The sequence below is a fragment of the Otolemur garnettii genome, unplaced genomic scaffold (genome assembly GCF_000181295.1).
Source record: "Otolemur garnettii isolate 467f Iridium unplaced genomic scaffold, OtoGar3 scaffold00013, whole genome shotgun sequence".
Classification (NCBI taxonomy): domain Eukaryota; kingdom Metazoa; phylum Chordata; class Mammalia; order Primates; family Galagidae; genus Otolemur; species Otolemur garnettii.
The window spans coordinates 23,012,831-23,025,551 of NW_003852408.1; the positions used below are offsets into that span (position 1 = coordinate 23,012,831).

General features: G+C 42.5%; 1 protein-coding gene across 1 annotated transcript in view; it reads left to right on the plus strand.

Annotated features, from left to right (window-relative positions):
- Positions 1–2,878: 2,878 nt before the first annotated feature.
- CUNH2orf80 (chromosome unknown C2orf80 homolog) overlaps positions 2,879–12,721 on the plus strand; it is a 22,153-nt gene continuing 12,310 nt past the window's right edge. The window contains exons 1-5 of the mRNA XM_012802128.1: positions 2,879–2,919; positions 5,314–5,395; positions 6,931–7,013; positions 8,633–8,720; positions 9,305–9,376. Coding sequence (XP_012657582.1) covers positions 2,879–2,919; positions 5,314–5,395; positions 6,931–7,013; positions 8,633–8,720; positions 9,305–9,376 — 366 coding nt within the window. The remainder of the gene's footprint in view (positions 2,920–5,313; positions 5,396–6,930; positions 7,014–8,632; positions 8,721–9,304; positions 9,377–12,721) is intronic.

The following is a 12,721-nucleotide window of genomic DNA, read 5'->3' on the forward strand; positions in this document are numbered from 1 at the left end:
AGCCATTGGTCTTGTTTTCTTAAAGCTCTCTAGACAGAAAAAAAGGAGTAACTGGCAGAATTCAAATCTAACTGAACAGAGTCTGTGCAACCAGGCTAGCTACTAAATGCATGTATATCACCAAATTCTGCAGCTGAAAGGAATCTCTCCGATAGGTTAGTTCTTATTTTACAGAGGAAGAAATGCAAAAACATGGAGAGGCAAATCCACTTGTCCAAGGACACCCAGGCGGCGCAGGGACTCCTGACCTTTAGTCTAGTGGGTTAGGAATGGGAGATGCTCCTATTTTTACATTTTAAACTTTTACAGATTATGCCACAGTAAATGGGAGGGCCTCTGGGGAAGCTGTCATAGCAACCAAGAAATGCCAGTGGTATAACTTGTAAGTCTGAAATTCAAAGGGTTTGCTCAGAATTATAAGACAAGAATGCAAGAATGGGTTAAAGTAAGTGCTAAGTGAGTATATGCTCTGTCAAGGAATTGAGACAAGACGAATGGTCTATTAATCAATGTTTCTCCAAATTATTGAATCAGAAGAATTTTTAATACATGCCAGATTTTTCCAAAAAAGAAAATAAGATCAATGTGGACTACGTTGTCAAAAACAAAAACAAAAACAAAGAACAGAAATACATGTCATACTTTAGTTACAGCACATTAGAGTAAAAAAGTGCTTTTGGCATATTAATCGGGTCCAGCATTTTTTAGATAACACTTGAAGAGAGCCAAGTAGCTGGCCCTGAAGTAACACGCATGGCGGCAGCTAGCTGCCCTGGGGCCGGTGCTTTTCCTTCTCTAGGGGATGGGGCACCTCTCTGGCTTGCAGCCTTCTCTCCTGGTTGACGTCCTGCAGGGAACGCATTACTGTCTTCTAGTCAATCCATTCCCAGTGGAATGCTCCACTTTCCTCCCCTCTTTCTCCTTATACTTGTCCCATCCACTTCCAAAAGGCTGAAGCAGGTGTAGCTGCAGCAAGAATGATCCCCAAACATTAAGCTGGCCTGAGGAAGAATTCTGCCATCTCAGTGGCATCCTCTTGCTCTTTGCTTATTGTCAGAGAACTGAATCAAATGAAGCTTAGCATTTATAGCCTACATTATTTTAAATTTTGGAAGTTTGTTTTCCAGCTGTCTTTAGAGGAGTGATTTAAAAACACACGCCCAATATAAAAAGTACAAAAGATAATATAATAAACATCCATGGGCTCATCGTTCCAGAGTCAACAACTCTTAACATTTTTGTTTTATTCGTGTACTAGTGAGGGTTCTTCAGAGAAATAAACCACATATATACATGTGGCAGGTGCAGCGTAAACTGAAATGCCTATTAATCCCAGCTTACATATATACAAATGTGTATATATCTATCTATGTAAACATATGTACATGGAGAGAGAAATTGATTTTAAGGATTTGGTTTGCATGATTGTGGAGGCTTAGCCAGTCCAAAATCAGATGCAGGAGGTTGGCAGTCTGAATCTACAGGCTGTCTGCTGGCAGAATTCCTTCTTGTTCTTATGCAGGGAAGGCCAGCCTCTGTTCTACCAAAGCCTTCAACCGATTGGGTAAGGCCCACTCAGATGGAAGGTAATCTGCTTTACTCTAAGTCCACCCGTTTCAACATCAATCTCATCTGAAAAACACCTTCACAGGAACTTCTGGAATAACATTTGACCCTATATCTAGGCACAGTGGCCCAGCCTAGTTGACACATGAAGTTAATTATCACAATTTGCTTTGAATCTTTTTAAAGACATAAAACATTGTAAATTGAGTTGATATCCCATTTATACCTCTGGTTGGTGAGCGGAACACTCCCTGAGCACCCCATTCAAGAGTGATATATATATATATATATATTCTTTTTTTGAGACAAAGACTCACTTGGTCACCCTTGGTAGGGTACCGAGGAGTCTTAGCTTACAGCAACCTCACATTCTTGGGTTCAAGTGATCCTCTTGCCTTAGCCTCCGAAGTAGACTGCCACAGTGCCTGGCCATTTTTTAGAGATAGGGTCTTGCTCTTCCTCAGTCTGGTCTCGAACCTGTGAGCTCAGGCAATCCACCCGCCTCAGCCTCCCAAGTGCTGGAATCATAGGCATGCGCCACTGTGCCCGGCCCCAGGAGTGATACTTTTTTTGTGTGTGTGAGCTAGAAACTTTATTAATTATAATCAAAGAAAATTAATAAGATATTCAGCATCACAACAGACTTTACTTATCAGAATCTCCTTTTTCAAAAAACTCCTTTTTTGTGACCTCAGACTCCTTTGACCCCATTACCTGATCTTCAATTTCTGGTTTAATGGTGGGGGCTGGGGGTAGGAACCAAAGACCTGTTTGCTAAAGACACACGTTCTTTCCAGGAGTTCTGGGCCATTGGGGATTATAGATGGGTTCTATTAAAAATTCCATTGCGAGCACCAGGGAGGGCTCCCTGGGAACCACTGTGTGGAACACACGTGGAAAATCTCAGATATATGCAGATCACAGTTCATCTATTTGGATGGTTCTGCCCAGACAGTCTCATCAGCTATTACACAAGCGATTTCAGTTTTATTTGCTAGGTTATAGCAAGGTTAAGGATTGGAGAAACTTGGAAGGAATAAAATTTGTCAAAAAAAAAAAAAAAAAAGCAAACTAGAGTGTACTAGCCTGCAGACCACTTTCTGACCCCAAACCTGCTGAATTAGAGGCTGAACATTCCTTCGGATCCCTTCCAGAGCCTAAGACTCCATGACTGGTATTTGGAGCAGTAGCCTCCCTCATTCAAATTCTCTCTGATTTGCTGCTGCAGCCTCTAGGCTCAGAGAGGCTGGATCTTCCCAACAGAGAGCAAATGTAAACTGCAGATGCCTGCTCCGCTGATACGCCTTTCACCATGGAAAGAAGGCTTATAAAGAAGGAAGTGAAAAAGCTCCTGTAAGTATGACTGAGAATAACTGTCCTTTATAACACCTGGCATTTGGTGGGTTTCATGTCTCGGATGGTTTGACTATTAGCAAGGTGTTAAAAACCTAAAGAATATTCTATGCCTGTACTACAGAGAAAGCCAGAAGATGCTCTGTCCTCCTCTGCCTCCTGCCAGGGAGGCCTCACGTGTGGTGCAAGGCAAGATGCCGAAACTCTCGGGAGGATGTTTGCTGGCAGCCTGCACATCTGAGGCATGCCATTCTAGAGCCTGAGAGCTCATAGCTGAGTCTATGTTCTAGCCAGGCTGCATGGGCAGGATGTACCACTGACGACAGGGATGGCCCTGCTGGTGAAAGATAGAAGAGGAGGGATTCCTAAAAAACATACCCAACAGCCCGGTGCTCACATTGCAGCCACTGCCTCTTTCATTGCCAGCTGCATTGACTAAATGATTCATCTCCTTTTTCTTGACATCTGAACTTTTTCTGAACACAGAAAACGTCATGTTTACCATGGACATTCTTTTTCCGTGCATGGTAGTTTTTCTTTGAGTCAGTACTTAAGAACTATTGGTGAAAGATTACAAACCATATGAAAAAGAAAAGAAAGGTTATGTTCTCTCTCATACATATTACACACACAACAGTAATGCCCCTGTCATCAAAGACCTTATCACTGTCCCCATCAAGTGTCTTTTTTTCTGCCTACTAAGAAAATTGTAAGGCCAGGCACTGTGGCTCATGCCTGTAATCCTAGCACTCTGGAAGGCTGAGTGGGAAGATTGCTTGAGGTCAAGAATTAGAGACCAGCCTCAGCAAGAGGGAGACCCTGTCTCTACTAAAAATAGGAAAATTAGCCGGGCACTGTGGCAGGCACCTATAGTCCACAGCTACTTGGGAGGTGGAGGCAGGAAGATTGTTTGAGCCCAGTAGTTTGAGGTTCTGTGAGCTAGGCTGACACCACAGCATGCTAGCCTGGACAAGTAGCTAGCCTCTGTTTCCAAAAAAAGAAAAAAAAAGGAGAAAGAAAGAGAATTATATTTTAATAAGTTCTTAGAAATGCTGGAATAAATTATAAACTATACATGAATTCATGTTGTATACATGTATGTGTCTGGAGGCCAATATGATAATAAAGAACTGACTATGGTCAGGAATGCCAACTCCTCCACATATCTCACCCAAAGAATTAGAATTTCAAATGGATATAAATACAACTTTACATCCAAGGAGTGCATTTAAGCTTTGGCTATAAAATTGTACACATACAAAATACACATACTTTCAAGTTATGTGTATCTTGGAATTGCATAGCAAAAATCTAAGATTTCTTATCAATCTAGATAAGCTTAATGAGCTGACAGAAAAGCTTTTATTTTTATTTTTTTTGAGACAGAGCCTCCAGCTGTCCCCCTGGGTAGAGTGCTGTGGCATCACAGCTCACAGCAACCTCCAACTCCTGGGCTCAAGCGAGTCTCCTGCCTCAGCCTCCCAAGTAGCTGGGACACAGGCGCCCACCACAACGCCCGGCTAATTTTTGGTTGCAGCCAGCATTGTTGTTTGGTGGCCGGGGCTGGATTCAAACCCGCCACCTTAGGTGCATGTGGCTGGCGCCTTAGCCACTTGAGCCATAGACGCTGAGCCAGAAAAGCTTTTAGAAGCCAGAAATAAACTTATTTTCCACACAGTAGTTAGGCCAAAGTGTTCTAGTGTGGTAAATGGACAGACAGAACAGACCTTGTGTGAAACTGAGATGTGCTGAAATCAACTCCAGAGATGCCCCAGGGTTTTCCCACAGTCCAGCCCCTCCCTCTCTCCGACTTCTCCAGGGCAGCACCTATTCTATCTCCACTTACTAAAAGTCACCCTTAGGAAAGGGATTTGACAAGGACACACTAAAGCAGAATCACTAATCGAGTTTTATGCACATCTCCTCCTAACGGTATTTGCATTCTAAAAAGAAAATGCCTTCAGGCAAAAGAATAAATCTCATACGGAATTTTATATATCTGGAATTTATCAGCTTTGGACCTTCTATCTGAAGGCAACCTTGGCAGCAGGGAATTCATTGTTTTAAACAGTGGGTCTCAATCCTTCTGGTCTCGCAGAACCCTTTCTGTGTGTGGGTATTTGGTATACGTCTTGCTTTCTTGTAACTTCTCCTAGCTATGCAAGTTTAATTTTTAGATGAATGCGATTTTAATTAATTACAGTTTGACAATGTAAACCCATAGCATTGTAGACTTAGTGGGCAAACCTAAATTGAATATTAACTCAGCTACCGAAACATCAGTGACTTCTCTTATGTTTTGATGGATGAGGGAAGGCTTGGAAGGAAAAGTTCCTCGGGCAGACTGGGCCCCATGTAACCCCGATGGTTCAATGCTGCTCTCTTGCTTTTAAGGGGAGATTATATTGGCATCAGACTTCGGGAAAACGAATTTGACCCAAAAGGAAGACGGCAACTCACCTTGCTAGACGACATGGTAAAGAAAGGCCTGCTGATGCAAGTCACAATTGTCTTACGTGTGCATTAAGGGGACAGAACAAAGGTTGATTTCTGTAACAAACAAGGCTAATGTGGACCCTCACCCTACAAAAGTCCCTTTTCTCATCGTCTCCTCATCCTAAGATTCTCCAAATGGTCATTTCAACCACTAAACAGCAAGGAAAAAGAGAAGGAGGCGATAAAAAATCATGAGAGTTATTTACTGTCAGGAGAGAAGATTGAAAGCCAGTAACAGGCAAGGACAGGTGTTATGGGCATGGGATTAAAATATTTTTGGACAAAATTAGCTGTCATGTAGTTCTTATAATAATTTCTTATCCATTTGCATTAGGAGGGGGGAAACCAAACAAATGAATAATCCTAAAACCCCTGATGTTATTCATGTTCAAACCCAGACTGGTGTTAGGTTCTGGAAGTTGGTTCACAGAAACAACATAAAGATTGAATTCTAAAGAAATCAGAAAACCCTTGGGTTTTGACACTGCCATGTACTATGGTTACACTAATGACAAAGAGAAGCTCTTCCCCTCCTTCTCTCCCCTTCCTCTCTGTTGAAAGTAAAGCAAGGTTCACTGACTTCCTAAACTTCCCCGTAGCTGAGTGAGTAGTTAAGCCTATTCTCTCTGTACACATATTAAATGGAGAAATTAGATAGTTTAGAGTAGTGCTTCTCCAACTTCATCTTTTATATATATTATTAAATCATAGTTGTATACATTAATGCAACTATGGGATACAATGTGCTGGTTTTGTATACAATTTAGAATGCTTACATCAAACTGGTGAACATAGCCTTCACCCCACTTACTTAATCTTATTACAAGATGCTTTGATTCAGGAGGTCTGGGGCGAGGCTTGGGATTTGCATAACTCATGGGCCTCATCTAACAAGGTGATGCTACGGCTGCTGGCCCAGACATCAAATGTTCCATTAGGTTTCAACGATTGTTCATGGTCCATTTTGTCTTATTTGTTTATTTAAGTTCATTGTTTAGTTTGGTCAGGTCCCTGGAAGAAATAACTCTATTGTTTAAAGAATGGTGAAGTATTAGAATACACCTGAAATAAAGAGAAACAGAACCAACTTTCCCTTTTCTGGGTCTGGGGATGGAGCGCATTTTTGACATTCTAGTCACTGAATAAGAAATTATTCTCTGTCACCCTCTTCCCCCACCCCTACCCTTTTCTATTTTAAAATTTGGGAAAACTGAGACCCAGAGAGCATCACCACTTACCTAAGGATAGACTGAGCTGTTGGCAATACCTAGATTTGAGCTCAGATTCCCGCCTTTCTTTTCTAGACCACGTAAATCAGATGACTGCTCTAGTGGGAGATCCATTTACGCCTGACAAGCCCTAAATATTTCTGGCTGGGCATCATGTTCCCAGGCATAGCTGATGGTCCTTCCCACTTTAGACATGACAAAGAGTCGTGCCATTGTCAGTGGGGCCAGGGAGTGTGCAGCCAGGGTGTCAACTTGTTCTCCAGCTCTCTGTGCTTCCCACCTCCAGGCTCACTATGACTTGGCCATCACTGTTGCTTTGCAGTGGCTGAATCGCTCAGAAGACTTAACGTGGCTGGACTGGGAGGAAGTGTAAGTTGCAATAGGTCTGTTGGTGTTCTCCTTGATGTGTGACTGTGATTAATGACAGAGGACGTCCCAGCCCTAGCCTGTGTCTTCCGTCTTAATGCATTGTGATGTGAAAACTCTGCAGGGTGAACAGCCCTCTTCAGTGAGGCCCTGAAGAAACCCCACCATTGCCACCTTGAGGAAATTATGCTGTGTTTACATATTTTATATCTCTGCTAGTTGGTTTCTGTAAAATAAAACACCTTCTTACACAGGATGCTGTATCTTGTGTATTTGCCATGACTAATCTGGGGATAAAGACGGCAAGCTTGTCCTAACTATTAGCAAACACAATTTCTTAAGCATTTAAGCAAATATGTACCAGAGGTGAGCTGTTTGAATCACAGAAAACATTTCCTTCCAGGATGATTAGCATCATGTTCTCTCATGTATAGGGTGTGGGCACACGCACTCAGTTGGTAAGAACATGGCACTAAGGGGGCCAGGATTTAATATCTTAGCACAGAGGACAGTTATTTTTTTCTGTTCAACATCCTTAGATTAAACACCAGATCTTGGATAGAGAAAGCTGTTAGGGTTTAGTAATAATAAGCAGAAAATCCAATTTGAACAGTCTTAGGGGGAAAAAAATGGGGAAGGGGATTTCACTGCATCTATATCTGAAAGGTTAGTGGGTAGGTCTGTGTTAGGTGGGCATGGTTTAATTCAAAACTCAAACAATGTCACTAGAATCTACCTTTTTTTTTTTTGAGACAGAGACTTGCTCTGTTGCTCCAGGTCGTGGCATCTTTATAGCGTCACTGCAACCTCAAACTCCTGGGCGCAAGTGATTTTCCTGCTTCAGCTTCCTGAGCAAAGGAAGCTGGGACTATAGGTGCCCACACAGCACCCCCAGCTAATTTTTCTACTTCTGTAGAGATGGGGTCTTACTCTTGCGCCAGCTGGTGTTGAACTCCTGGCCCCAACTGATCCTCTGGCCTTAGTAACCCAGAATGCTAGAATTACAGGTGTGACCCACAGTGCCCAGCCCAGAATCTACATCTTAACTCTATTTCCTCTGGGTGGATACCAGTGTTAGTTTCAGCCTACCTCATTGTAATGTTTAGTCCAGGGGAAGATGGATTTAAAAAAAAAAAATCAAAGAATTGTGTTTCAACAGCTTATTTGCCCTGATGCCTGGGAATGGAAAGGGAGGAATGGAATATCCCGACTAGCTTAGTCTACAGTATATTTTGCATTCTTGGAATCTAGGTGTGTTGTTGGCTTCCCTGAAGCATGTAGATTTACTGTGGGGTTGGGCAGTTTCCCCTACGCAAATTGCCGCAGGAAAGGGAAAGGATAGTGGCTGGCAAAGCCGTAAACATCCATCACGGTGGCCAGTCTGCCAATGTTTGATAAGTCTGTGAAACATGAATAGATGAGGGCAAATTCATCGTCATAATCAGAAGATTAAAAATTCAAAATGTGTCTCACTGATGCAGGGACAGTCATATCAATTTTATAAATAAGCAGATAGCACACAGCCATTGCAGATCACTCATGGATTATCACGACTACCTTGGCAGGTGTCAAGAAGAACAAGAATAAATCCTCCCCTGTTCTTTATCCATATTCCCCATTAGGAAAACGCCATTCCATGGCAGACCCACATATCCAGACCGCAGAGAGCGCGAAGCTATGATTTTATCATCTTACGCTGGAATCTTAATGGTAAGGAAAAGAAGCTTGCATACACAGATATTTCATATCTACTATATGTATTTTGTGGGTTTTTGTTTGTTTGTCCGTCTTATTTTGTTTTAGAGAATATGTCTCACTGTCACCCAGAATGGAGTGCAGTGGTACAGTCAGAGCTCACTGTAGCCTCAAACTCCTGGGCTCAAGCAATCCTTCTGCCTCAGCCTCCTGAACAGCTAAGATTGCAGGCACGTGCCACCACACCTGACCCATATTTTGATATTAATGCATATTTGTGTCATTTTTAAACTAATGTTTCTATATGTTTAGGAGTTGCTAATGGTAAATGTTTCATTATTTAAAATGATAAAGACCAACTTCTATACTGTAGTGTGAAAACATTTATTTCAGAGGCAAAAAATATCCAGCAATGAGAAATGTAACTAATTGATCTTTGAAGAGCTGACTCATCCATTTACTCAGAAGGTAATTACTGTATTTAGTACCCACACTATCCAAGAGCAATTGTAGACATAGTGAGATATATAATATCTTTGTTTTCTAATAAAAGACAAGTCAGGATATAATAATATCTTGTTGTTATTGTTGTTTAACAGAACAGTATCTCAATTGAGGAAGTCTTTAAAATTTATGGGGCTGATTCTTCTGCCAATTCTAGTGCTACTAAGGTGAGTGTGACCTGGAATGGTCAATATAAGGGATTTTTAGAGAGAATATATTTAGTGTATAAGTTTATAATGTTGTATTTTCAGGCATCAATGATGAAAATAATAGTTCTATATCAAAATGCACAGAAATAACAATTCTATATCAGTATGTACAAAAGCCAGACTTAGCCATGTCTTAGTTGGGGAGCCTTATGTTTGTAAAATGCCTTTGGTAGGTAGAGAACCACATAGTAAGAACAAGTGTGTCTTGTGTCCCAGCTACTAGGGAAGCTGAGGCAGAAGGATCACTTAAGCCTAGGAGTTCCAGGCCAGGCTGGGCAACATAGCCAGACCCTGTCTCTTAAAAAAAGGTTTCATGAGAAAGAAAAATGCAGCAGCAGACTGGGTAACTTATGGTGAAAATGTGCCTTGTAGATCTCATCTTTGTTCTAGAAGATATATTACATCCTACAAAAGTCCCAGACCTACGTTACAAAAAGCGTAGGTGGGACTATAGGTGGGTGCCACCATGCCTGGCTCCTCCCAGGACAATACTTTAAAAATCACTAACAGTAGAAGCAGCAACAATCTAGGAGTCCGGAGACCTGGGTTTGAATTCTGACTCTGTTACTGTGGAGCCCTAAACAGATCCCTCTCCCTGTTTGGGCCTTTAAATTACTGATTCTTAAAAACAAAAACAAACAAAAAAAAACCCTAGTGTTCTGAATAATCTTGCCAGTTGGGTTCTTGCCATTTATGAATGTATGAACATTCAGAAAACATTTAAATATGGATTGCTATTTAGAGCTGAACTCTTGATCTCTTACCTTCAGATATCCTGGAAGAGGGAAGAAGAAAGGGAAGGTGGGGTGGGGGAAGGACACACTGGTGGCAGAGGGAGAGCAAAACACCCTCATGCCCAGGCCTGCTGGCTTTCATGCCCCACCCAGATTGGGAAGGGAGAAGGGCAGGGTTGTGGCCACAGGAGCACCTGCCCCCCCTTGTTCTTTTGCTGCAGAAGATACAGCAAGCAGCAGGGTCATGCAAAATTCCAGAGCCCACCAGATCATCCTTAGGAATCAAATTACCAAGTGCTGTCACTTTGAAACCAACCTTCTATCCCCTTAATCTGTAAGCCACCTGACTGTAGTCCTAAGACTCAAATTCCCACCATTGCTGCGGGCATCAGAACCTTCTCTCTGATCATCCATCGCAGTTTCAACTTGCTCCTTTCATTCATTCATTCAGTATAGTTGTAAGTGCAGGGGATACAATGGTAAGCAAGTCACACAAAGGTACTTTGCCTATAGACCTGGTATCCTGTACTGGGGCTTCCCTTGACTGAGATAAAAACCACCCCAGGCCTGAGGGTCCTCCAAGACCAAGCTCGCTGTGTTACTTGGAGAGCTGACACAGTCATACCGTCTCCATCCTGCCTGCCTGTCTCTGCAGCTTTCTCCTTTCCAGGTGGTTCTCCCTTTCTCTTCCCCATCCCCTAAAACATCCACATAAAACCTCGGGCCCCACACCCCCCTGTTTCAGTCCCTATTTTCTTTGTTCTTTCTTTTTTCTTTTAGATAGAGTCTTGCTCCATCACCCGGGCTAGAGTGCCATAGCATCAGCCTAGCTCACAGCAACCTCAGACTCCTAGGTTCAAGTGATCCTCCTGCCTCGGCTTCCAGAGTAGCTGGGACTACAGACGCATATCACAATGCCTGGCTAATTTTTTTCTGCTTTTAGTAGAGACAGGCTGGTCTCTTGCTCAGGCTGGTCTCTAACTCCAGAGTTCAATTGATCCTGCCGCCTCAGCCTCCCAGACTAATATCACAAGCGTGAGCCACTGCACCCTGCCCAGTCATTGTTTTCTCCTCATTTCTGGAGCCTGGGTCTAGGGCAGGTGTCAGGCACATCAACTCACATGGAAGATAGCCCTGTGAACCCCTCCAGTCTTTGCTGTACCATCAGTCAAGAAGGTCTGCAAACACGGGTGTCTGAGTAGGTTCATTTAAAGGGCTAGAGTGGGAAGAAATGCTGTTCAGCTGTGGGCCATCCCGTCTCTACCTGTCCATCAGATCACTCATTAGTTCATTCAAGAGTCTCTATTCAGCACCTTCTCTGTTCAGTGGCATGGCCCCATCCTCATAATCAGTGACCGATGATGAAGAACCCAGGAATGTACACAGACTACATAATGGCCAGCTCTGAGCAGAAACAGATAATGTCATCACACAGGGAGACCTTTCTTTAAAGGTTTGCACTTACTGCTTGCTGTGGGATGTGACTGTTGGTTCACTCACTGGTGTATATGTGAAAGGTCAATTGTATAATCTTAAGCACTAGGATTCTAAAGCCTGGCTGCCTGCAGTCAAAAGCAGAGTAATCCTGGGCAAATTTTCTAACCTCCACATGCCTCAATTATATATAAAAGCAGGGACAAGAAGACGGGGTTGTGGGAAGGGAGTGAATTAGTACCAGTAAAGGCCTGACCTCACAATAATAGCTTTACAATTTCTAGTACTCAGAGGTTGGATACTTGATTTCTTCTAAGTTCCCTAAATCAGGATTTCTCAACACTTTTGGCCAGATGATTCTTTGTTGTGTGTGTAAAGGGTGAGGGTTGGGAGCTGTCCTGTGCACTGAGGGACGTTTAGTGGCATCCTTGGCCTCTACCCACTAGATACAAGTAGTTTCTCTTCAGTTGTGACACTTTAAAATGTCTCTAGACTTTGCCAAATGTCCCACAGGAGGCAAAAATCACATTGGGTTGAGAACCACTGCTCTAAAAATTTAAAAATTGAATAGGTAACCAACATCATCTACGTGTATTATTAACATAATGTCAGATTTAGCTATGTTGGACAACAATTAATCACAAAAAGTATGATTTAAGTGACCAGTGCAAGAATCTGAGCCTCTAACCCGGTGAGCCCCACCAGGTCCTCCCCACATTAGGAATGGGCACAGGCCTTAGCTTTGGATGTATGTCACCCTCACTCAGGGGCCTTTCACGCTCTGTTTTCTTCCTTTTAAAACTGAGCAGGACGTTTTCTATTAATCTGAAGCTATTTGTAAACAAACCTTACTTTCGTGAGGCCCAGTATGATTTTTTTTTCTGTGGGTCCAGAGTCCTCCACAGATAAAAACCTCCTATCAGCAAAATCCAGCTCCTTCTCAGAATTAGGACTTCTCCATGGACATGTAGCATTTAGATTTAAAGGTTGAACACTAAAAATATTTCAAAACAGTCCTTAAGGATTTAATAAAATTTCAAGACTTTTTTTTTTGAGACAGAGTCTCACTATGTCACTCTCAGTAGGGTGCTGTGACATCGCAGCTGACAGCAACTTCAAACTCTTGGGCTTAAGC